Source organism: Ranitomeya variabilis, chromosome 4 (genome assembly GCF_051348905.1).
Source record: "Ranitomeya variabilis isolate aRanVar5 chromosome 4, aRanVar5.hap1, whole genome shotgun sequence".
NCBI classification, from domain to species: Eukaryota; Metazoa; Chordata; class Amphibia; order Anura; family Dendrobatidae; genus Ranitomeya; species Ranitomeya variabilis.
The window spans coordinates 264,410,028-264,433,231 of record NC_135235.1 but is presented as its reverse complement, the minus strand read 5'-3'; the positions used below and the strand labels follow the sequence as shown (position 1 = coordinate 264,433,231).

General features: G+C 43.3%; 1 protein-coding gene and 1 pseudogene across 2 annotated transcripts; both read left to right on the top strand.

Moving 5' to 3' along the window:
- Positions 1 to 1,160: 1,160 nt before the first annotated feature.
- Positions 1,161 to 3,789, top strand: LOC143764307 (nicotinamide N-methyltransferase-like). Its single transcript, XM_077249737.1, has 3 exons — positions 1,161 to 1,348; positions 2,454 to 2,661; positions 2,952 to 3,789. The coding sequence occupies exons 1-3, from the start codon at positions 1,198 to 1,200 to the stop codon at positions 3,373 to 3,375; spliced, it is 783 nt and encodes a 260-aa protein (XP_077105852.1). The 5' UTR covers positions 1,161 to 1,197; the 3' UTR covers positions 3,376 to 3,789.
- A 5,146-nt stretch (positions 3,790 to 8,935) lies between these two features.
- Positions 8,936 to 21,547, top strand: LOC143768800 (nicotinamide N-methyltransferase-like; annotated as a pseudogene). Its single transcript, XR_013214034.1, has 3 exons — positions 8,936 to 9,098; positions 19,664 to 19,869; positions 21,048 to 21,547. The product of XR_013214034.1 is annotated as a nicotinamide N-methyltransferase-like (transcript).
- Positions 21,548 to 23,204: the final 1,657 nt, after the last annotated feature.

Genomic DNA, 23,204 nt, shown 5'->3' with positions numbered 1-23,204 from the left:
AAATATGCGACTACACCTTGGCAACGAATTACCTACGGAACACTATTTCTGGGACTTTACGCGCATATTACGGCCGTAAATCACGGACTGTATTGTCCTACGCCTAGTGTGACGCCGGCCTCAGACACAGGAGTAGGGTCAATCCACCACTTGTTTCATCAGCTAATCCGTCTTCATCAGGTGGAGGTTGAAGACGGATTATCCCTTGAAACGCATTGTGGATCAACCCTACTTCTGTGTCTGAGTCTCATTCCAGCGCTCCTGTGACCCTTTATTTACAAATCGCTGTCTCTATCCTCCTACGGAGGTTCTCGGCTGGAGCTGCGGTGGGACCTGGCATTTACTCACTCCCTTGGCTGCTTCCTGGGCGCTCCCCCATGAGCACTTTTTCACTGACTTTAATTATTATTTGTAATGTCAATCTGGTTTCATTTCTTTAACATCAAATAAAATTGAATTTCCCGAAAGAATTTGAGCAACTTGGTCAAATTAAAATTTTCAAGAACTGTTTGTGGGACAAAAGCGCACAGACATAGAGCAGTATCACCTACTAAGGATTGTGAAAGATGGGAGTATGTGCTCACCTGGCCATGCTGTATTAAGGCATAACACCTGTAGATTCATGTAGCTGGAGGAACAAAACTTCTTCTAGATGAATAATAATAGCAGAATGATACCACCTTGAATGGGCTGCACTTCGGTAAATAAGATTTTGTGTTCCAAAATGGCTTTTTCATTGTCCCAATGCTTTTTGGTGCTGGATTGTCGCTTTGCTCAAGGTAAGAAAACAAAATATAGAAAAAATATATATGTTTTATTATTTATTTTTACAATTTTTTTCCTCTTTTTCCTTGAGAAAGGCTTCGGTTCAGTGCTGAAATTCATTGGGACTATAAAGAACCATTTTGGAACACAAAAGGCTTCTCATTTACCATAGCATAGTCCTTTCAACGAGATATCATACTTCTCAACTAACATTCACATTTTGGCAATCTACCCTTCAGCAATAAATCAAATATATTCATTTGAATATTATTTACTTTCGATGCTAATTTATTGTAATATTTGTTCACATGACTATCTCATGATGAGATAAGCAATTCTTACACAATTTGTAAATTGAATCTTTGCAATTTTATAAAAACCCTGAGCATCGATGTAGAGTTAGTCTCCCTGTCTTTGATACAAGGAAAGGTGATGGAATCCAGAAAATATAAGCTTTATCATGAATATGGTTTTGATTCTAGACAACATCTTGAGCATTACTTTTCAGATAGCGCTGATATGATCTTTGAAGAGGATTTCTTGATATTTCCTATTAAAAATCTTAGAAAAGCTTTCACAGAAGGTATGTGTTTTTATCTATTTTAATTATATCTTTTTGTAGTTTATTAAACAATTTACATTATTTAAACAACAGTAGTATCTACTTAATAAAAACCAAAGTGTTCTTCTTCAAATCCCCTCTCAACACATTGAAACTGACGATGAAAACAGAAGAAATGTTTCTTAACTTTATCCGAGGACTTTAATTCATTTTAAATACTTGAATACAAAGTGAGCAAGTTTATTATTGGTGTGTGAGAGATCTAAGAGGACAACCAAGCTGCATCATTCATATCAATTAAGCTTGAATGAATATCAATGAAGCTTGAATATGAAAAAGAATATAGAATATTGGGGGGAAGTAGAGTAATTTTCATTTTCCCTCTGTAGTCTCCAGAATCTTGAAAGATTAATTGAGAAAGATGATGGATGTTAACTGGCAATTTTTTGATTTACCACTTTGTACTACTGTTATTTTCTGAACTTCTGCAATTCTGTTTTAAAGAAACTAGACCTTATTTCCCGAATCTAGGAGTCACTGAAAGACATCTGTTCTTATAAACCACATACAGCAAATAATTCTATGATACAGTGTTAATAAAATAATAATTGACTGTGATGGTAAATACTTTTTGTGTCGAAAAGGCAAAAGTATTATATGAGGGACACCAGAAAATTAATATCTGCAAGCTTTCAGAGCAAAGAGGTTCCTTCATGCCAACTAGGAATTGGCCAATGAGGATCCACGTTCATTTGACTTAGGCCGGTGTCCCACTTGCAACTGCAATGCGAGAACTTGCGCGAGTCTCTCGCCTCAATACCCGGCACTGCCACCGGCACTAAGGGACTGGAGTGTGCCCCTGCATGTATTTCTATGCAGCTGAGCGCTCTGGTCAGAACCTCCTGCAGTAGTGTCGGGTATTGACTCGAGTTTCTCGCATTGCAGTTACAAGTGCTACAAAATATAACCACATATAGCCTCTGAAGATAAGTTTTATTTTTTTTTTCTAAATGATAATAATCCCAAGTTTCTGTATTTTGCTTGAAGTTTATGCTATTGGTTCTCCACAATATCTATGAGGGTTTAACATATTGCCTGCTTCAATATTTGGAGTTTTATTCTGCAGGTCATATTGAAGGAGATGTTTTGATTGACCTCAGTATTGGATCTATGATTCATCATCTGTATTCAGCCTGTGACTTTTTCAACTACATCATAGTGCTGAAGATGAGAGACAGATGCATCATGGAGCTGAAAAGATGGGTGGACTCACGTACAGGAGCGTTTAGTTGGTGCCATGCTGCAAAACTTCATGTAGAGATAGAAGGAAAAAGGTGATGTATCTGTGTAAATACTGGAGGAATCCCACTGTGATTGCAGAATTGCTAATGTACAAATGATTTAAAGCTTATAAAGTCTATTCAAGATGAAATTTAATATTCTTACCATTAGTGTGTCATATATAACTGGGCACTGTTTGAAGGAACGTAATACATTAGCCTTTGCTAAGTTCAAGTTTTTTTCCTCTGTACTGTAAGCCAATAATCTATCACTAAAATGTCATACTTCAATAATAATTTTCACCGTGGAACACTATCTTTCAATAATTTTTCCCATTTTTCAGTGATCTGTTACAGGAGAAAGAAGAAAAAATGAGATTAGCAATAGAGCATGTTGTGAAATGTGATCTTGAGAAAGAAAACATGGTGGCTCCAATGGTCTTACCACCAGCAGATTGTGTCATCAGTGCTTGGCTCCTGGATGTTATCAGCAAAAATCAAGATGAATATAAGAAATATATCAAGAAGTTCTCAAGGTTGTTGAAACCTGAAGGACACATCATAATAATTGGATCTGTAGATGCAACGTATTTTACAGTCGGGAAGGACAAGCTCCATATTTTCAGCTATAATGAGGATTTCGCCAGAAATGCACTAGTTGGGGCAGGTTTTGCTATCGACCATTGTGAGGTTATGAAGAGAACGGTTGAGAGTGACCTTTCTGACTTTAAGGGCGTCATATTCATTGCAGCCCATAAAGAGAAGTAGGAGAAGACACAAGTAAAATTTCTATGTTAAACTTTAAAACAGAATATTTATCAAGAGATTTTATAGAACTTCATGATAATTTGCCTAATTTGTGTGTATTGCATGATACAAATACATAAAAATGTAATTCAGTATGAAACGTGTTGTGAATTTTGTCTCTCCCAGGACATATACTGTATAGTCCTTTAAAGAAATTATTTTCGTGATATAAAAGTTCTAATTTCTATAATTTCTATAATAGAAATAATCTGGAAACTCTTTACGAGAACTTATTGTGGAGCTTCATCACCTAGAGCATCATGAGATCCTGATCTATTTGGAGCTGTAACTTTTATATTGTTGTTCTGCAACATTTTTGTTTTTCATAAATACATATTGTATAAATGATATCGTAATAAAATGAAGTTTAACACATTTCTCTTTTGATGTTCCTTATAAAGGTAGCAACTAAAACAACAAGTGCAAGTAGCAACAAATGCACTGGAAAATAGAGATAAGCAAACTGTTTGAAATTCTCATTTGCCAACTTCACTGAATTTTCACAAACATTTAGATCTGTAGTGAATACATTTGCTGTGAATCGGTATACGATACAGCATTTAATTGCCTTGAAAATAGTGTTTAACACTCAGAAGTCTCCTATGACTGTATTAACCCTCATTGTGCTTTTCAATGCAAGCATAGCTTTATTAATGTACAACTAAACTCAACATTTCAAACTAGGTGAAAATGGATGGTAATCACACACCGAAGTGTCAGACTTGTTAGGCAACTTAAACAATAAAATACAGTCCAAAAATTATCCATTTTAGGGGACAGATGCCTGTTGCTGGTGTTCATATACAGACAGTGCAAAAGAAGAAGCCATGGCTTTTTCACACAGAGTGATGCAAAACATATCCCTGTATGGGGAGTTTCAATAGCTTTTTTCTTTGGTAAATGAAGAAGTGCTAAACAGCAAAGCCACAAAAAGAGGACTAAAAATCCTCCAAAAAATCAAACAAATGCCCTGTCAGGATGCAGTGGACCCATGTAGTTAAGATTGCAGCAAAAATACCGATAAGACAACCACTCATGGCCTACCAATCCATGGAGGGGGTGGTTGCTTGGTATATTATTGCACAATAGAGGCTTGTATGGGGCACTGTTCACATACAGGTGATGCACAGCATCCAGGTTACCAGCCTATTAGTGACACCCATACTATTGGATCAGGTGGGCTGCCCAGCGCTATCCAAATGCATTCCACTCTGCTACAACAGCAGCTAACATTTTTCTGCATATAAGAGCACACAGCAGGTATCCCCTTCCGTGAAAAATAATCTCAGCTGTATGTCTTCTAGAGAGGCTAAATGCACACCATCATTTATCAAAAGGCAGCAGACTTCATACGTTGGTATAGCAAAGACTACCCCACCAATAATTTGACCAGGTGAAAGATTAGTTGGAAAACTAGCAGATGACTTGAAGAATACACACAATCACACACGATGACGCACAATCAGGGATGGATATTTGTCTGTACTATGGAGAAGGAGCAGAAGACGTGCTCAGAGCATGACAAGCCACAGTGGTGGATAACAAGGATGACGTGATGAGGACCCTGACCATGTAACACATTAGGGTGTGGCTTGACTAACAGAAAGACTTGCGTGACAAGAAGGGAAAGGAGGATAACTTGAGGCTTGCTCTGCTCGCTTTTCCCAAATGAGCAGGTGATGCTTATTCATGTGCTGATAGAAATAAATGGCATGAGACAGCTAGTCCTCTAGTGATAATCACTGAAATAGTGGAGTCCATGTCGGAGGATATGTTGGCACTCATTTATACAGAACTGGACTATCGTATAGACATTTGCCATGTCACCCATAGAAAATACTTTGCACATGTGCAGTGTATATATAAAACTTTTGTTCAATAGTGTGTTTTCATGGTAATAAATTTGTGTTATGTTCTCTAATTTAGTTAGTAAGTAGGCTTCCCCAGGGATAGGGGAAATAAAAGCAACGCTATCTAAGCGCAGTGATTGTCTGAGTATAAAAAGTGAGAAATTTGTGGTATATGCTCAACTGAGATGGTTATGCTAACTAAGGCACAAGTCTAGAAAGACCCAATATTAACCACAATGCAGAGTGCAGCCAGCCCGGAGGTATGTGGAAATGTTTCGGATGGAGTTCTAACAAGGGAATGTGTAAGGAAAACAAAATTCAGATGATAGGCACTTCCTCAATGGGAGTGTGGTAGAGATTTGATACATTTTTTTTTCAAAAAGGATTTGACTCCTGATGAAGGCTGTATACAGACGAACCGTGTTGTGCTTTAAAAGCCATTTCTAATTTAATAAAAAATATAATTGAGCTCAGCTCCAGTGCAAAGGATATTTTACTATCCCAGTTTCAACCTCCTTTTTGGAAATAAAAATATTTATTTTTTATCCAATCTCTACCATACCCCCACTGTGGAGACCCCAATCACCCAGATTGAGCGACTTTTACTCTTTTCGGATCGGGTCGAGTTTCGCGAAACCCGACTTTGTCAAAAGTTGGGTCGGGTGAAATCGGCCGATTATTGCGAAAAATCGGGGGCCGACTGAAACACGAAACCCAATACAAGTCAATGGGGAATCAAAGTCGGCAGTGAGTGGAGGACAGGAAAACACCTACAGTGCCCATTTTAATGCCAAAAACATAAATTCTTATTACTTAAGCTTGTCAATCTTAATTTACTTTATAATAATAGTTAGGCATTGAAAACTGGGGGTCATTTGGCTAAAGTTGTGGGGGGGTAGGGCTGGCTCAAGATTTTTGTGGGCCCAGGAAACGCGGAATACGTCACGGCAGTGGAGCAGGGAGAGGTAAGTATTTAAACTTTGCAAGTGCTGTGATCCTGAGCAAGCAGGGGGGCCCACTCGTTGGCACTGGCACAGGGCCCCTCATAGTACGGCGGTGTGTTTGACGGCGGGTGGCGCCTCCCACTGGCAGAGACACTTTTGCGTACTATGAGGGGCCCTGTGCCAGTGACGTTGCCAACGAGTATGCCCCCCACCTGATGAAGGAACCTGCACTTTCATCTGCACCTTCCTCTTTGTCCCCGTGTAAGGTGGTATAGTATGCGGGAAGGGGAACCAGACTTTCAGCAGGGTCAGATTCTGGCTGTGTAGAGTGCAAGGGGAATGTAGTGGTCTGGGTCAATGTACCAGCAGACTCATCTAGCAGTGGCTGGGCAATGGGCAGGATGAGGAGGAAACACAGATACAGGCCCAAATAATAAAGTAGGCTAAATGCAGTTCAAAATTGGTAACAGGACTAAACAGGGGGCATTGCTTTGTTCAGTGGAGGAAAACTGTAATGAGTGGCAGACACAGTTAGTAGGCCCAAATAATAAAGTAGGCTAAATGCAGTTCAAATGTGGTAACAGGACTAAACAGGCGGCATTGCTTTGTTCAGTGGAGGAAAACTGTAATGAGTGGCAGACACAGTTAGTAGGCCCAAATAATAAAGTAGGCTAAATGCAGTTCAAATGTGGTAACAGGACTAAACAGGCGGCATTGCTTTGTTCAGTGGAGGAAAACTGTAATGAGCGGCAGACACAGTTAGTAGGCCCAAATAATAAAGTAGGCTAAATGCAGTTCAAATGTGGTAACAGGACTAAACAGGCGGCATTGCTTTGTTCAGTGGAGGAAAGCTGTAATGACTGGCAGACACAGTTAGTAGGCCCAAATAATAAAGTGGGCTAAATGTCTGCGAAAATTTTTTTCATAAATAAACAGGCGACATTGCTTTGCTCAGTGTCAGAAAATTGTAATGAGTAGCAGACTAAGTTAGTAGGCCCAAATAATAAAGTGGGCTAAATGTCTGCCAAAAAATTGTTCATAAATAAACAGGTGGCATAGCTAGGTACAGGGGTGGGCTCCTCTGCTGAGTAGCAGACAGTGGTAGTAGGCACAAAGTATTAACTGATGTAAATGGAAGCCAGGGCCCCTGTATATTTTAACTATCATCTATCATTTCAACAAATTTGTATTGGCAGTGCCATTGAAGGATTTGACAGCACAGACTACACAGTGGTGGAGCAGGGAGAGGTAAGTATTGCAAGTGGTAGAGCACTGTTCGAGCTGGGGGGAACACTCTCGTGGGCAGCGGTACTGGCACAGGGCCCCTCATATTACGACGGTGTGTCTGACATTGGTTATGCACCACCACCGTCAGAGACACTTCATTGCACTATGAGGGACCCTGTGCCAGTGCCGTCGCCCAAGAGTGGGCCCACCCACCTGTCCAGGCAAACGGCACTCGCACGGGTGCTTGCACCAGGTGGTGACCACGGCCCTGTGAGGGGAGTCAGCCCATTTAGGGAGGTATAAAAATGGCCTATGGTGGACATTCAGCAGCTGCAAATGGAGGAATTGGAGAAGTCAGTAAGAGGAGGCCAAAAGCAAGACATTTTTCAGGCAAGCTACATGTCAGCAGGGGAAGGTGGGGCAAAATAATTTGAAATCCATGATTGGTTCATTTTAATGAAGGTTAGATCATCAACATTTTGGGTAGCCAGACGAGTCCTTTTTTCGGTCAGTATTGAACCAGCAGCACTGAAGACTCTTTCTGATAGCACACTAGCAGCCGGGCAAGCGAGCTCCTGTAATGCATATTCTGCCAATTCAGGCCAGGTGTCTATTTTAGATGGCCAGTAATCAAAGGGGAATGACCTGTGAGGGAGAACATCGATAAGGGAGGAAAGTTAGTTCGTAACCATACTGGACAAATGCTGTCTCCTGTCACTTTGAATCGATGCAGCAGTACCTGTCGTGTCAGCGGTCATTGCGAAATCACTCCACAACCTGGTCATAAAACCCCTCTGTCCAATGCCACTTCGGATTTGTGCACCTCTAACACCTCTGCCATGTTGCCCCCTACGGCTCGTGTGAGAACCATCACAGCCATCAGTACCAGCTGGCAACCACCGCCCACGGGCTCTTCCACCAGACTTCCTCATTTTTTGGAAAATCTAACCAAAATAACAACCGTTATATGGTGCTGTAAAACAAGGTAGAAGCTGTATATAAACTTGTTGAGAATTTAAATCTCCCTTTTTTGGGGGGGGAGACTGAACCAAAACTCAGGCCCAGTGTATATAACAACGCAATCTAAGTGGCAGAAAGTGGCTGGCTGACATACGACAAACTAACAGGACTGAAGTATATCCACTTTGTGAGAATTTGAATCTCACTTTTTTTTTTTGGAGACTGAACCAAAACTCAGGCCCACACTAGGATTGGGTCGGGTTTCATGAAACCCGACTTTACCGAAAGTCGGCGATTTTTGAATTTGTCTGATCCGTTTCGCTCAACCCTATTCTCTAGTTTATCAAAACTGAGACTTTGTCAATAAGACTGTTTTTTATCATTGAAATATTAATAATGATATATTTAAACATATTATTACTCATGACTGACTCACGAAAATAAGTTATGATGTGCTAAAAAAATATTTGAACTGCAAATTAGATTTCTCTTTACTATATAAAGACTTTGAGATTAGGGAGAGTCATTCTGTCTGTGATACAAGATTAGGCGATGGATTCTGAAAACTATAAGCTCTATCACAAATCTGGCTTTGATTCCAGGCAATTTCTAGAGCATTACCTTTCAGATAGCCCAGAAATGGTCTTTGTAGAGGATTTATTGAAATTTCCCATTGAAAATCTCAGAAAAACTTTCACAGAAGGTAAGTATTTTTTAATATTTAATCATTTTTTTCAAACTTTTATTTAATTACAATTTACCTAATATTAATGGTATCCCATTGTCCTGCTTTCCATATGGGGAGGAGAGAATAGTGTAAGATGATGAGAGGGTGAACCGTGCTGCCCCTATCAAATTACTGTACTTTGGGGTTTATAAAATCACCGGGTTATAAGACGCATCCCAAATTTGAGGAGGAAAATAGGAAAAAAAACTTTTTTTTAATAAAATGGTGGTGCTTATTACAATCCAGGCATTTTATTGCTTGCTGGGGGTGGTGGCTGCGGTGAAGCGGGGTCCCAGGGTTGCTGCTGGTGTTTGGTGGTGCAGGCCACAGTGGAGCAGGGTTGCTGCTGAAGGAGGCAAGAGTGGCGCCGGGGCAGTGCATGCGCAGATGGAGATCTTGGAGCTGAGATTTCCATCTGCACCTGCGCCGTATCCGCGGCCATTTTCCTGGTGACATTGCATAGAGACAGGGGCAGATGGAGATCTCGGCTTTCCTCCATCTGCGCCTATGCTGCCAAGTTAGAGGCTGGAAGATGGAGGCCGGACCCCAAAAGAAGAATGGTGGCCACCATATGCTGCCGCCGCAGGGCTACAGCTCGCCGCCGCACCACCACCGCTCGCCGCCGTACCACCATCGCAGGACCACCGCTCGCCACTGTACCACACCACACACCACAGGACCACTGCACCACCACTACAACACCCCCACCCGGGTCCACAGCATTGACCCCTCGGTAAGAACAGTGTTCGGTTTATAAGACGCACCCCAATTTCCCCCTAATTTTGGGGATCATTAAAGTGCGTCTTATAATCCAAAAATATGGTAAGTAATGGGAGCAGAGCAAAGCCTTGACAAAAATGAATTGAATATCTTGAACCTATAGTGTAGGGTTTAGCAGAGTTATTGTTTTCCCTTATAATATCCAGAACCTTTGACGACTTTTAAGGATGATAAAAAGTAACTCTTAAATTCCAGATTGTGGAGGTAATTACTTTAAATCTGCTCTTATCTGAAAATCAGCAGTTGACTAGTTTTTGCTTCTGTCATTCCCTAACTTGTGAGTTTTGATAAGCTAGAATTTCCATAATCTACTGTTCAAAAAATTATATATTCAAACTACTAGTAAAACTAGGAGAGTCACTTAAAGAGAAGGATCTGGATGTACTTGCAGGTCACAGAGTAAATAACAGCATGTAAAGTCAATTAACAGCTGCTAAGGCCAACAGGATATTGTCATATGTAAAACGAGGCATGGACTTTCTGGAAAGGGACATAAAACTAACAATTTACAAAGCGTTAGTGCAGCCTCATCTGGAATATGCAGTCCAGGAGGCCCTGGAGTTAAAGGGAATCTGTCACCCCATTTTTCACCTATAAGCTAAGGCCACCGCCATCAGGGACTTATCTACAGCATTCTATAATGTTAAATCAGATTAGAAAATATTGTACGCAAGAACCAATCATAAAAAAATTACAAAACTTTATTGACAAACAGCAAAAAACAAAAAAGAAAACATGCAAGGTATTAAAAGTGGGAAACCAAAAAAATGGAAAAGGAAACCCACCGTGTTGTGTACAGAGGAACTACATGAAGCTAAACACACTAATATACTACACATGATTATACATCAAGCAAAGAAACCTAAATACTGAGTACAACATTATCCTATCCACAGACGTAACATAATCAACAGAAAGCGTGTATAATAGTAGTACAAAGATTACCTCTGGTGGGTGCCAATGCCTGCCACTACGTACGTTTTGGCTAATTGTCTTCATCTGGGGACCCCCAGCAGCAGGACCGCTACCTCAGCCTTTGTGCAAGGAGGAGCAGGAGGAGCACTCCAAAAGCCCTGCAAAACGACCTCCAGCAGGCCACAAATGTGCATGTGTCTGCATAAATGAGAGTTAGAAACCGACTCCATGAGGATGGTCTGAGTGCCCGACGTCCACAGATGGTGGTTGTGCTCACAGCCCAACATTGTGAAGGGCGCTTGCTATTTGCAACAGAACACCAGGATTGGCAAATTCGCCACTGGCGCCCTATGCTGTTCACAGATGAAAGCAGGTTAAAGGGAACCTGTCACCCCGTTTTTTCCGTATGAGATAAAAATACCGTTAAATAGGGCCTGAGCTGTGCGTTACAATAGTGTATTTTGTGTACCCTGATTCCCCACCTATGCTGCCGAAATACGTTACCAAAGTCGCCATTTTCGCCTGTCAATCAGGCTGGTCTGGTCAAATGGGCGTGGTGACATCGCTGTTTCTTCCCCCAGATCTTGCTTATTTTTCCGTTGGTGGCGTAGTGGTTTGCGCATGCCCAACTGCCGAATCCACTGCACAGGTGAGGAAAAAGTGCGCGATCTGCGCTATTCCCCTGGTGATCGGTGGGGGCGGCCATCTTCCTGAGGCCGCCCGTGCGCAGATGGAGCGCTCTGCTGCCCGGGGCTTCAGGAAAATGGCCGCCGCGATCTCCATCTGCGCACGCGCGGCATCCCGCGGCCATTTTCCTGAAGCCCCGGCAGCAGAGCGCTCCATCTGCGCACGGGCGGCCTCAGGAAGATGGCCGCCCCCACCGATCACCAGGGGAATAGCGCAGATCGCGCTCTTTTTCCTCACCTGTGCAGTGGATTCAGCAGTTGGGCATGTGCAAACCACTACGCCACCAACGGAAAAATAAGCAAGATCTGGGGGAAGAAACAGCGATGTCACCACGCCCATTTGACCAGACCAGCCTGATTGACAGGTGAAAACGGCGACTTTGGTAACGTATTTCGGCAGCATAGGTGGGGAATCAGGGTACACAAAATACACTATTGTAACGCACAGCTCAGGCCCTATTTAACGGTATTTTTATCTCATACGGAAAAAACGGGGTGACAGGTTCCCTTTAACACTGAGCACATGTGACAGACGTGACAGAATCTGGAGACACCGTGGAGAGCGATCTGCTGCCTGTAACATCCTTCAGCATGACCAGTTTGGCAGTGGGTCAGTAATGGTGTGGGGTGGCATTTCTTTGGAGGGCCGCACAGCCCTCCATGTGCTCTCCAGAGGTAGCCTGACTGCCATTAGGTACCAAGATGAGATCCTCAGACCCCTTGTGAGACCATATGCTGGTGTGGTTGGCTCTGGGTTCCTCCTAATGCAGGACAATGCCAGACCTCATGTGGCTGGAGTGTGTCAGCAGTTCCTGCAAGATGAAGGCATTGAAACTATGGACTAAGGCTACGTTCACATTTGCGTTGTGCGCTGCAGCGTCGGCGCTGCAGCACACAACGCAAACAAAAACGCAGCAAAACGCATGCACAACGCTGCGTTTTGCGCCGCATGCGTCCTTTTTTTCATTGATTTTGGACGCAGCAAAAATGCAACTTGCTGCGTCCTCTGCGCCCGGACGCGGGCGCCGCAGTGACGCATGTGGCTCAAAACGCAAGTGCGACGCATGTCCATGCGCCCCCATGTTAAATATAGGGGCGCATGACGCATGCGGCGCCGCTGCGGCGCCCGACGATGCGGCGCTGACCGCAAATGTGAACGTAGCCTTACCCACCCATTCCCCAGTCCTGAATCCAATTGAACACATCTGGGACATCATGTCTTGCACCATGCACCAACGTCACATTGCACCACAGACTGTCCAGGAGTTGGCGGATACTACTGTCCAGGAGTTGGCGCATACTTTAGTCCAGGTCTTGGAGGAGATTCCTCAGGAGATCATCCACCACCTCATCAGGAGCCTTCCTAGGCGTTGTAGGGACATCATACAGGCACGTGGAGGCCACACACACTACTGAGCATAATTTCCTTGTCTTGAGGCATTTCCACTGAAGTTGGATCAGACTGTAACTTCATTTTCCACTTTGATTTCGAGCATCATTCCAACTCCAGACATCCGTGGGATATTAGTTCTTATTTACATTGATCATTTTTAGGATTTATTGTTCTCAACACATTCCACTATGTAATGACTAAAGATATCTAGGATGTGGGATTTCAGTGTTCCCTTTATTTTTTTGAGCAGTGTATATTTATATACATATGTAAATAAGCACTCATACAGTTATATTGACATCAAGATAAAACGTTAGGGTCTCAGAAAAAGGGGAGGAAAAAATGAAAGCCCAAAAATTAAAGTCCTAAGATTAATGTAATAAATTCCTTTAATAGGAAAAAGAGTCAGCTCACCACTCCAGAAGTTTGGCGCACGGATACCTGCAGTGCCACAGGAAATAGCCAAGAAGAAGGAGAAATATCCAGCATCCGAATCTTCAGCAAAGTGAAATCTCTACTTAAAAATATAAAATTTACATACAGTAGATATAAAAGTCGCAGCAATGTGCATGGGATTAGACACGTGAGCCAAAAACTTGTGACAATAGTATGCAATGATTAAGGATCTCTGTCATGATTCCCAATGGCAGGGACTTAGACAAAAACGGACAAGCTCTAGGAAGGATGGTATCTTAGGTAACCGCGATACTGAACCTAACACGCAACTAAAAATAGCCAGGGGGTGTGCCTACGTTGTCTCTAGACACCTCGCGCCAGCTGGAGAACTAACTACCCCTAATAGAGGAATACACAGACCTGACTTGCCTCCAGGGAAACCCCAAAGGTTATAGTAGCCCCCCACATATAATAACGGTTAGGTAAGAAGAAAACACAAACGCAGTATGAATATAGATTCAGCAAAGCGAGGCCCTCTGACTAGATAGCGGAATATACAAAAGAGGACTTCGCGGTCACCTCAAAACCCTGAACAGCCATCCTGGAATTACCTTAACTCCGTTGTCAACTCATGACACCGGAGTAGCAATTCCAGATCACTAGAGCTTCCAGCCGCACGAGATATGAAAATGCATGCTGGACAAAACAAACACAAAAGCCAAAGATTCAACTTAGCTGACTTGCAGACTTGGAGCAGGAAGCAAGCAACAAGGTGCTCTGATAACATTGATTGCCGGCACTGCAATGACTGGGAAGCCAGACTAAATAGGAGACTCCCAATTTCCTAATGGAAACAGGTGCACTGGAAAAAACAAGACACCAGTCAACCAGTACCACCAGTAACCACCAGAGGGAGCCCAAAAACAGAATTCACAACAGTACCCCCCCCTTAAGGAGGGGGCACCGAACCCTCATGAGAACCACCAGGGCGATCTGGATGCGCCCTATGAAAGGCGCGAACCAAATCCGAAGCATGAACATCAGAGGCAGTCACCCAAGAATTATCCTCCTGACCGTATCCCTTCCATTTAACCAAATACTGAAGTCTCCGTCTGGAAATGCGAGAGTCCAAAATCTTCTCCACAACATACTCCAATTCACCCTCCACCAGCACAGGAGCAGGAGGCTCAACAGAAGGAACAACCGGTACCTCGTACCTCCGCAACAACGACCGATGGAAGACATTATGAATGGTGAAAGATGCTGGTAGATCCAAACGAAAAGATACAGGATTAAGAATCTCCAAAATCTTATAAGGACCTATAAACCGAGGCTTAAACTTAGGAGAGAAGACCTTCATAGGGACAAAACGAGAAGACAACCACACCAAGTCCCCAACACGGAGATGATGACCCACACGACGATGACGATTAGCAAACTGCTGAGTCTTCTCCTGAGACAACTTCAAATTGTCCACCACATGACTCCAAATCTGGTGCAGTCTATCCACCACAGTGTCCACTCCAGGACAATCCGAAGATTCCACCTGGCCAGATGAAAAACGAGGGTGAAACCCTGAATTGCAAAAGAAAGGAGAAACCAGAGTGGCAGAACTGGCCCGATTATTGAGGGCAAACTCTGCCAACGGCAAAAAGGCGACCCAATCATCCTGATCAGCAGACACAAAACACCTCAAATAAGTCTCCAAGGTCTGATTAGTTCGCTCCGTCTGGCCATTAGTCTGGGGATGGAACGCAGATGAAAAAGACAAATCAATGCCCATCCTGGCACAGAACGCTCGCCAGAACCTGGACACAAATTGAGATCCCCTGTCAGAAACGATGTTTTCCGGGATACCATGTAAACGAACCACATTCTGAAAAAATAAAGGAACCAACTCCGATGAAGAAGGCAATTTGGGCAAGGGTACCAAATGAACCATCTTAGAAAAACGGTCACACACCACCCAAATGACGGACATTTTCTGAGAAACCGGGAGGTCCGAGATAAAGTCCATAGAGATGTGCGTCCACGGCCTCTTCGGAATAGGCAAGGACAACAACAATCCACTAGCCCGAGAACAGCAAGGCTTGGCCCGAGCACAAACATCACAAGACTGTACAAAGGTACGCACATCCCGAGACAGGGAAGGCCACCAGAAGGACCTGGCCACCAAATCTCTGGTACCAAAAATTCCAGGGTGGCCCGCCAACACAGAAGAATGAACCTCTGAGATGACTCTACTGGTCCATTCATCTGGAACAAACAGTCTCCCAGGCGGACAACGATCAGGCCTATCAGTCTGAAACTCCTGCAAAGCACGCCGCAAGTCTGGGGAGACAGCAGACAAAATCACCCCATCCTTAAGGATACCCGTAGGCTCAGAATCACCAGAGGAGTCAGGCTCAAAACTCCTAGAAAGAGCATCTGCCTTCACATTTTTCGAGCCCGGCAAGTATGAAACCACAAAATTAAACCGGGAGAAAAACAAAGACCAGCGCGCCTGTCTAGGATTCAGACGCCTGGCAGACTCAAGGTAAATCAGATTCTTGTGATCAGTCAAGACCACCACCTGATGTCTAGCACCCTCAAGCCAATGACGCCACTCCTCAAATGCCCACTTCATAGCCAAGAGCTCCCGATTACCGACATCATAATTTCGCTCGGCGGGCGAAAATTTTCGAGAGAAGAATGCACATGGTCTCATCACTGAGCAATCGGGACCTTTCTGCGACAAAACCGCCCCTGCTCCAATCTCGGAAGCATCAACCTCAACCTGAAAAGGGAGCAAAACATCAGGCTGACGCAACACAGGGGCAGAAGAAAAGCGGCGCTTAAGCTCCCGAAAGGCCTCCACAGCCGCAGAGGACCAATTGGCAACATCAGCACCCTTCTTAGTCAAATCAGTCAGAGGTTTAGCAACACTTGAAAACCCAGTTATAAATCGACGATAGAAATTAGCAAAGCCCAAGAACTTCTGAAGACTCTTCAGGGAAGTAGGCTGCGTCCAATCACAAATAGCCCGAACCTTGACAGGATCCATCTCAACAGAAGAAGGGGAAAAAATATACCCCAAGAAGGAGATCTTCTGAACCCCAAAAATGCACTTTGAACCCTTTACAAACAAAGAATTAGACCGCAAAACCTGAAAAACCTTCCTAACCTGTTGAACATGCGACTCCCAGTCATCCGAAAAAATCTAAATATCATCCAAATACACAATCATAAATTTATCCAGGTATTTACGGAAAATATCGTGCATAAAGGACTGAAAGACTGAAGGAGCATTAGAAAGACCAAAAGGCATTACCGAATACTCAAAATGGCCCTCGAGCGTATTAAATGCAGTTTTCCACTCATCTCCCTGCTTAATCCGCACCAAATTATACGCACCCCGAAGATCAACCTTAGAGAACCACTTTGCCCCTTTAATACGAGCAAATAAATCAGTCAATAGTGGCAAAGGATACTGATATTTGACTGTAATCTTATTCAACAAGCGATAATCAATACAGGGCCTCAGGGAGCCATCTTTTTTACCCACGAAAAAAAAACCTGCTCCTAAAGGGGATGAGGATGGACGGATATGTCCCTTTTCCAAGGACTCCTTAATATACTCTCGCATAGCAGCATGCTCAGGCACAGACAGATTGAACAAACGACCCTTGGGAAACTTGCTGCCAGGAATCAATTCTATAGCGCAATCACAATCCCGGTGAGGGGGAAGAGAACCAAGTTTAGGCTCCTCAAAAACATCACCATAATCAGACAAAAATGCCGGAATTTCAGAGGGAGTAGATGAAGCAATGGAAACCAAAGGTACTTCCCCATGAGCCCCCCAACATCCCCAGCTTAACACAGACATTGTTTTCCAGTCGAGGACTGGATTATGAGTTTGCAACCATGGCAATCCAAGCACTAAGACATCATGCAAGTTATGCAACACAAGGAAGCGAATCACCTCCCGATGGTCAGGAGTCATACACATAGTCACTTGTGTCCAGTATTGTGGTTTATTCCTAGCCAATGGTGTGGAGTCGATACCCTTCAGAGGGATAGGAACTTCCAAAGGCTCTAGGCTAAACCCACAACGTCTGGCAAAGGACCAATCCATAAGACTCAAGAAGCGCCAGAATCCACATAGGCATCCACAGTGATAGATGACAATGAACAAATCAAAGTTACAGACAAAATAAACTTAGATTGTAAGGTGCCAATTGAAAAAGACTTATCAACCTTTTTTGTGCGTTTAGAGCATGCTGATATAACATGAGCAGAATCACCACAGTAGAAGCACAACCCATTTTTGCGCCTATAATTCTGCCGTTCACCTCTGGACAGAATTCTATCACATTGCAGAATCTCTGGTGCCTGCTCAGAAGACACCGCCAAATGGTGCACAGGTTTGCGCTCCCGTAAACGCCGATCAATCTGAATAGCCATAGTCATGGATTCATTCAGACCTGTGGGCGTAGGAAACCCCACCATGACATCTTTAACGGCGTCAGAGAGACCTTCTCTGAAATTCGCCGCCAGGGCGCACTCATTCCACTGAGTAAGCACAGACCATTTTCGAAATTTTTGACAATATATTTCAGCTTCATCATGCCCTTGAGAGAGGGCTAGCAAGGCCTTTTCAGCCTGAATCTCCAAATTAGGTTCCTCATAGAGCAACCCCAGTGCCAGAAAAAACGCATCCACACTGAGCAGCGCAGGATCCCCTGGTGCCAATGCAAATGCCCAATTCTGGGGGTCACCCCGCAACAAGGAAATAACAATTTTAACCTGCTGAGCGGAATCTCCAGCGGAGCAGATCTCAGAGAAAGATACAATTTACAATTGTGCTTAAAATTCAAAAAACGAGATCTATCTCCAGAAAAGAACTCGGGTATAGGGATCTTGGGTTCAGACACAGGAGCATGCATAACATAGTCTTGGATATTTTGAACCTTAGAAGCGAGAGCATTTAGGTTTGAAGCTAAACTCTGGATATCCATTTTTCAACAGCAGAGATCTGAGCCATTCAGGGGTTAAGAGGAGAGAAAAAAAAAAAACAGCAGACTGCAATTATGGCTAGGAGAACTTCTGAGCAAAAAAAAAAAAAAAAAAAAGTGTCAGAAACTTCTTTTTACTCTCTTTCTTCAGCCAATACTCTTAATACATTGGGCCGGCAATACTGTCATGATTCCCAATGGCAGGGACTTAGGCAAAAACGGACAAGCTCTAGGAAGGATGGTATCTTAGGTAACCGCGATACTGAACCTAACACGCAACTAAAAATAGCCAGGGGGTGTGCCTACGTTGTCTCTAGACACCTCGCGCCAGCTGGAGAACTAACTACCCCTAATAGAGGAATACACAGACCTGACTTGCCTCCAGGGAAACCCCAAAGGTTATAGTAGCCCCCCACATATAATAACGGTTAGGTAAGAGGAAAACACAAACGCAGTATGAATATAGATTCAGCAAAGCGAGGCCCTCTGACTAGATAGCGGAATATACAAAAGAGGACTTCGCGGTCACCTCAAAACCCTGAACAGCCATCCTGGAATTACCTTAACTCCATTGTCAACTCATGACACCGGAGTAGCAATTCCAGATCACTAGAGCTTCCAGCCGCACGAGATATGAAAATGCATGCTGGACAAAACAAACACAAAAGCCAAAGATTCAACTTAGCTGACTTGCAGACTTGGAGCAGGAAGCAAGCAACAAGGTGCTCTGATAACATTGATTGCCGGCACTGCAATGACTGGGAAGCCAGACTAAATAGGAGACTCCCAATTTCCTAATGGAAACAGGTGCACTGGAAAAAACAAGACACCAGTCAACCAGTACCACCAGTAACCACCAGAGGGAGCCCAAAAACAGAATTCACAACAGATCTCATTTTGAAGCGCGTTTGCCCACATGTCTAATCCCATGCCCATGGCTGCGACTTTTATATTTGGGGAAAGTTTATATTTTTGAATAAAGATTTCAATTCACTGAAAATTCTGATACTGGATATTTCTCCTTCTTCAAAGTCCTTTAATGGTTAACATAGAGTCTACAGCTAGGATTTGTAAACCTTCCTTTACATACATATCAATATCTATAATTGGGTCACATCATATAATTTATGTGCATCTGGATTTAGTGTCTTTATTAACCACTTACTGAAATCCGCAGCACATGTGAGGCGGAAGACGATAGGGAAAATGCTTATGGGGTGAACTCGCCACATGCTCAGTAGGTCTCTCCATTACCACCAAGACCTGCCCCTAACTGCCGTTAAACCTCTACATCTACATGCCTCTATTTCTCTTCATGCCTTTACATCTATGAGGGTTTGATATATCAGGTTTGAATATTTGGATTTTTTTCTGCAGGTCATGTTAATGGAGACATCTTAATTGACCTCAGTACTGGTTCCATGGTTCATCAATTGTTTGCAGCTTGCGATTTTTTCAAACACATCATATTGCTGAAGTTCAAAGACATGCATCATGGAGCTGAAAAGATGGGTGGACTTACATACAGGAGCATTTAGCTGGGGTCATGTCACAAAACTTCATACTGACAATGTAGAAGAAAGGTGAGATGAAAAGGAGAAACCAACCGCTGCACGATCAGCTCTATCCTCACCTACTGTATTCTCACCCATCCCTTGTAGATTGTGAGCCCTCGCGGGCAGGGTCCTCACTCCTCCTGTACCAGTTATGACTTGTATTGTTCAAGATTATTGTACTTGTTTTTATTATGTATACCCCTCCTCACTTGTAAAGCGCCATGGAATAAATGGCGCTATAACAATAAATAATAATAATAATAATAATAATAATAATAATAAATGGGGCAGATCTACTGACTCAACACTGTCGATTGTAGCTTTTTTGCTGCCAGAAGCTTAAACTTAGATAGTTTTTCTGGTGAAAACAAGTTATCAGTAAAGCAAAAGAGAGTTAATGACCTAGTCATCGGTGAAGACCTGACCACTTGGACCTGCACTGGTCGGCAGAATGTAGCACTTTTCTCCTCATTAGAATGCAATGGCGGTGTGCATGCTCCATTCATTTCCTTTGGGCTGCCGAGCACTGTAAAGAATAAATGGAGACAGGTTGACATCCAACCTGCTGTTTAACTTTTAACGAGCATAGAAAAATCCCTGTTCTGCCAATTGGTGTGGGTCACTGCAGCCAGATCCCCAGTGATTAATTCGATAACTTATAATCGCCAAGCAGCCCTGTTGAATGGTGCACCCTCCTAACAGACTATTGCCAAATCACACCCTAAGTGGTGATACTGTGGTAAGCAGAATATATTTCATTAGGAAAATTCTGACCAATGAACTTTTGTGCATACTTCCCATGACAACATGCCCTTAGCCTTGATAAATTTTATCCCTTGAAGCTGAAAAGACAGTTTCCTGATCTGCTCTGGAGGTGACATTGTGGGCCATGCACATATTCTATTTTTTCAATACTAACCTATTCACTATCAAATATCATTTATCCACAAATATCATTCTATTGATTCATGCATATCATCATGTCCTGTAAAATAGTAGCTACTATTGGAAGAAATGTAAAATCCTTGGCTGCATACAAGTCTTTCCTCTAGTAATAGCTTTAAAGAATTGTGGCCTAGTATACCAGACTTGATTGCACAAATGTCGTTCTGCAATTATTCTGCATTGGAAGCAAGTGTCAAAGCTTACATTTTACCCTTTTGATCTTGATTCTGGAACAATCACTTTCTTCATTTTTTTTTCAGTGAAAACTTACAGAAAAAAGAAGAAAAAATGAGGTTTGCCCTTCAACATGTTGTGAAATGTGACCTCGAGAAAGATAATATGATGGATCCAATGATTTTACCACAAGCCGACTGTATCATCAGTAGTTGGCTCCTAGATAATATCAGCAAAAACCAAGATGATTACATAAGATATCTTAGGAAGTTCTTAAGGTTACTGAAACCTGGAGGGCACATTATATTAATTGGGTGTTTGGATACCACATGTTACACAGTTGGGAAAGATAAGTTCCATCTTCTCAATTATGATGAGGAATTTGTCAGGAAAGCTCTAGTTGGAGAAGGTTTAATTATTGACCGCTGTGAGGTAATGAGGAGAACAGCTGTGAGTGATCTTTCTGACTATAAAGGCATCATATATGCTGAAGCTCACAAAGAAAAGTAAGTCTGAGTAGAAAAAAATTAAAGGAGTTGGGCCATAATATCAAATTTTTGCTTATGCATGGGATAAGTGGAAGTTTGGTGATTAGTGTTGAGCATTCCGATACCGCAAGTATTGGGTATCGGCCGATACTTAGCGGTATCGGAATTCCGATACCGAGATCCGATACTTGCCGCGTATCGGATACCGGAATCGGAAGTTCCCAGGATTCAAACTGCACAAATTTGTACGAAATCAGCCAATGAGAATGATTCCAAGTGTGGGCACATCCTGTTCATCATGGAGGGCCTGAAACTACTGGCAAGGCTGTGATTGGCTGCTGAAATGATGTCATGAATCATGATGCAGTTTAAAAGTCGCTGGTGCCATTTTGCGCTCACTCTGCTGTGAATTCAGTTAGTGACAGGACGCTGTTTGCTGACTGAGGGCCAGTTTAGACATAGCGATTTGCTTCTTTGTGCTTTTCAAAGGCTAATTTAGCAACCGCTGTGTTCACCTACTAATCACCTTGCTTTTGCCTTGTAGCGCTGTTTTCACAGCGATCTGCAAGGTCTGTGTGTGTGTGTGTGTGTGAGTGCAGCCCACTCTCTAGTCTGAGTGCAGCCATAGGCCATCCATAGCTGGTTGTATTCAGTTCAGGGAGGGTGGTTCATTGCCTCATACTGTTCTTTTTTTTTTTTTTTCAAGTAGTGTAGTCTGCTGCTCATTTTTTTAAAAAAAATCCTATTAGTGTATTTCCACCCGTATCCAGCTAACTTGTGGAAAAACACTACATAGGATAATGTAGAGGAGGGTTTTTGGGCCTTGCAGCGCCGTTTACGGCTGTCTGCACGGTCTCCGTGTGACTGCAGCTCGCCCTGTAGTCTGTGAGCAGCCATAGCCTGGTTGTCTCCAGCTCAGGGTTCTTCACTGCGTCATACCGTAAAATCAATTTTCCTTTTGTTTTAAGTAGTGCAGGCTGCTGCACATTTTTTCAAAAAATTCCTATTAGTGTCTTTCCACCCGTCTCCAGCTAACTTGTGGAAAAACACTACATAGGATAACGTAGAGGAGGGTTTTGGGGCCTTGCAGCGCCGTTTACGGCTGTCTGCACGGTCTCCGTGTGACTGCAGCTCTCTCTGTTGTCAGTTCAGCCCCCAAAAAATAAATACATAATAAAGTTCACCAAACACACCAGTGACACCACTTTACATTTGTGTAGGCCACATTAGCTCATATTAAAGTCTAGTCCACACTTTAGAAAATTAGTGTTTCTTATACCTGTTAGGAGCTGTTCAGGAATAAGCACACAAAGCCGTTAGTACTCTTCTGCTTATCTTTATCAGTCAACCAAGATGAAGAAGGCAGGGAGTAAGGCACGTGGGCGTGGGCGCGGAGCAGGGAGAGGACGTGGGGATTCTGTGCCTGCTGCGGGCACCGTTGACTCCTCAGCACCCAGTGTCACCAGGGAACAGTCCTTCATGCGCAGCTTTGTCGCAGAGCGCCGTACACCGCTGCTGCGTGAAGACCAAATTGAAGCCGTTGTCGGATGGATGGCAGCTAACGCATCGACTTCAATTAGTGCCACATCATCTCAGACACGGAGCACTGGAGAGCAGCCATCTGTCTCTTCACCACCTGCCAAATTGGCCAGGCAGACAGAGAGCCCAGGACAGGAGCCGTCTCTACTTCTGTTCTCTGAATCTCTTGGCTTGGAAACAGGGGGCCAGCCAAGCAGCATTGGAGAAATGGAAGAA

What these genes read in the sequence shown, in the direction of transcription:
- LOC143764307 (XM_077249737.1), top strand. Translation starts at nt 1,198, where the DNA reads ATGGAATCCAGAAAATATAAGCTTTATCATGAATATGGTTTTGATTCT. An exon ending in TAGAAAAGCTTTCACAGAAG is followed by an intron (nt 1,349 to 2,453) that starts GTATGTGTTTTT and finishes TTTATTCTGCAG; the next exon opens with GTCATATTGAAGGAGATGTT. An exon ending in GTAGAGATAGAAGGAAAAAG is followed by an intron (nt 2,662 to 2,951) that starts GTGATGTATCTG and finishes CCCATTTTTCAG; the next exon opens with TGATCTGTTACAGGAGAAAG.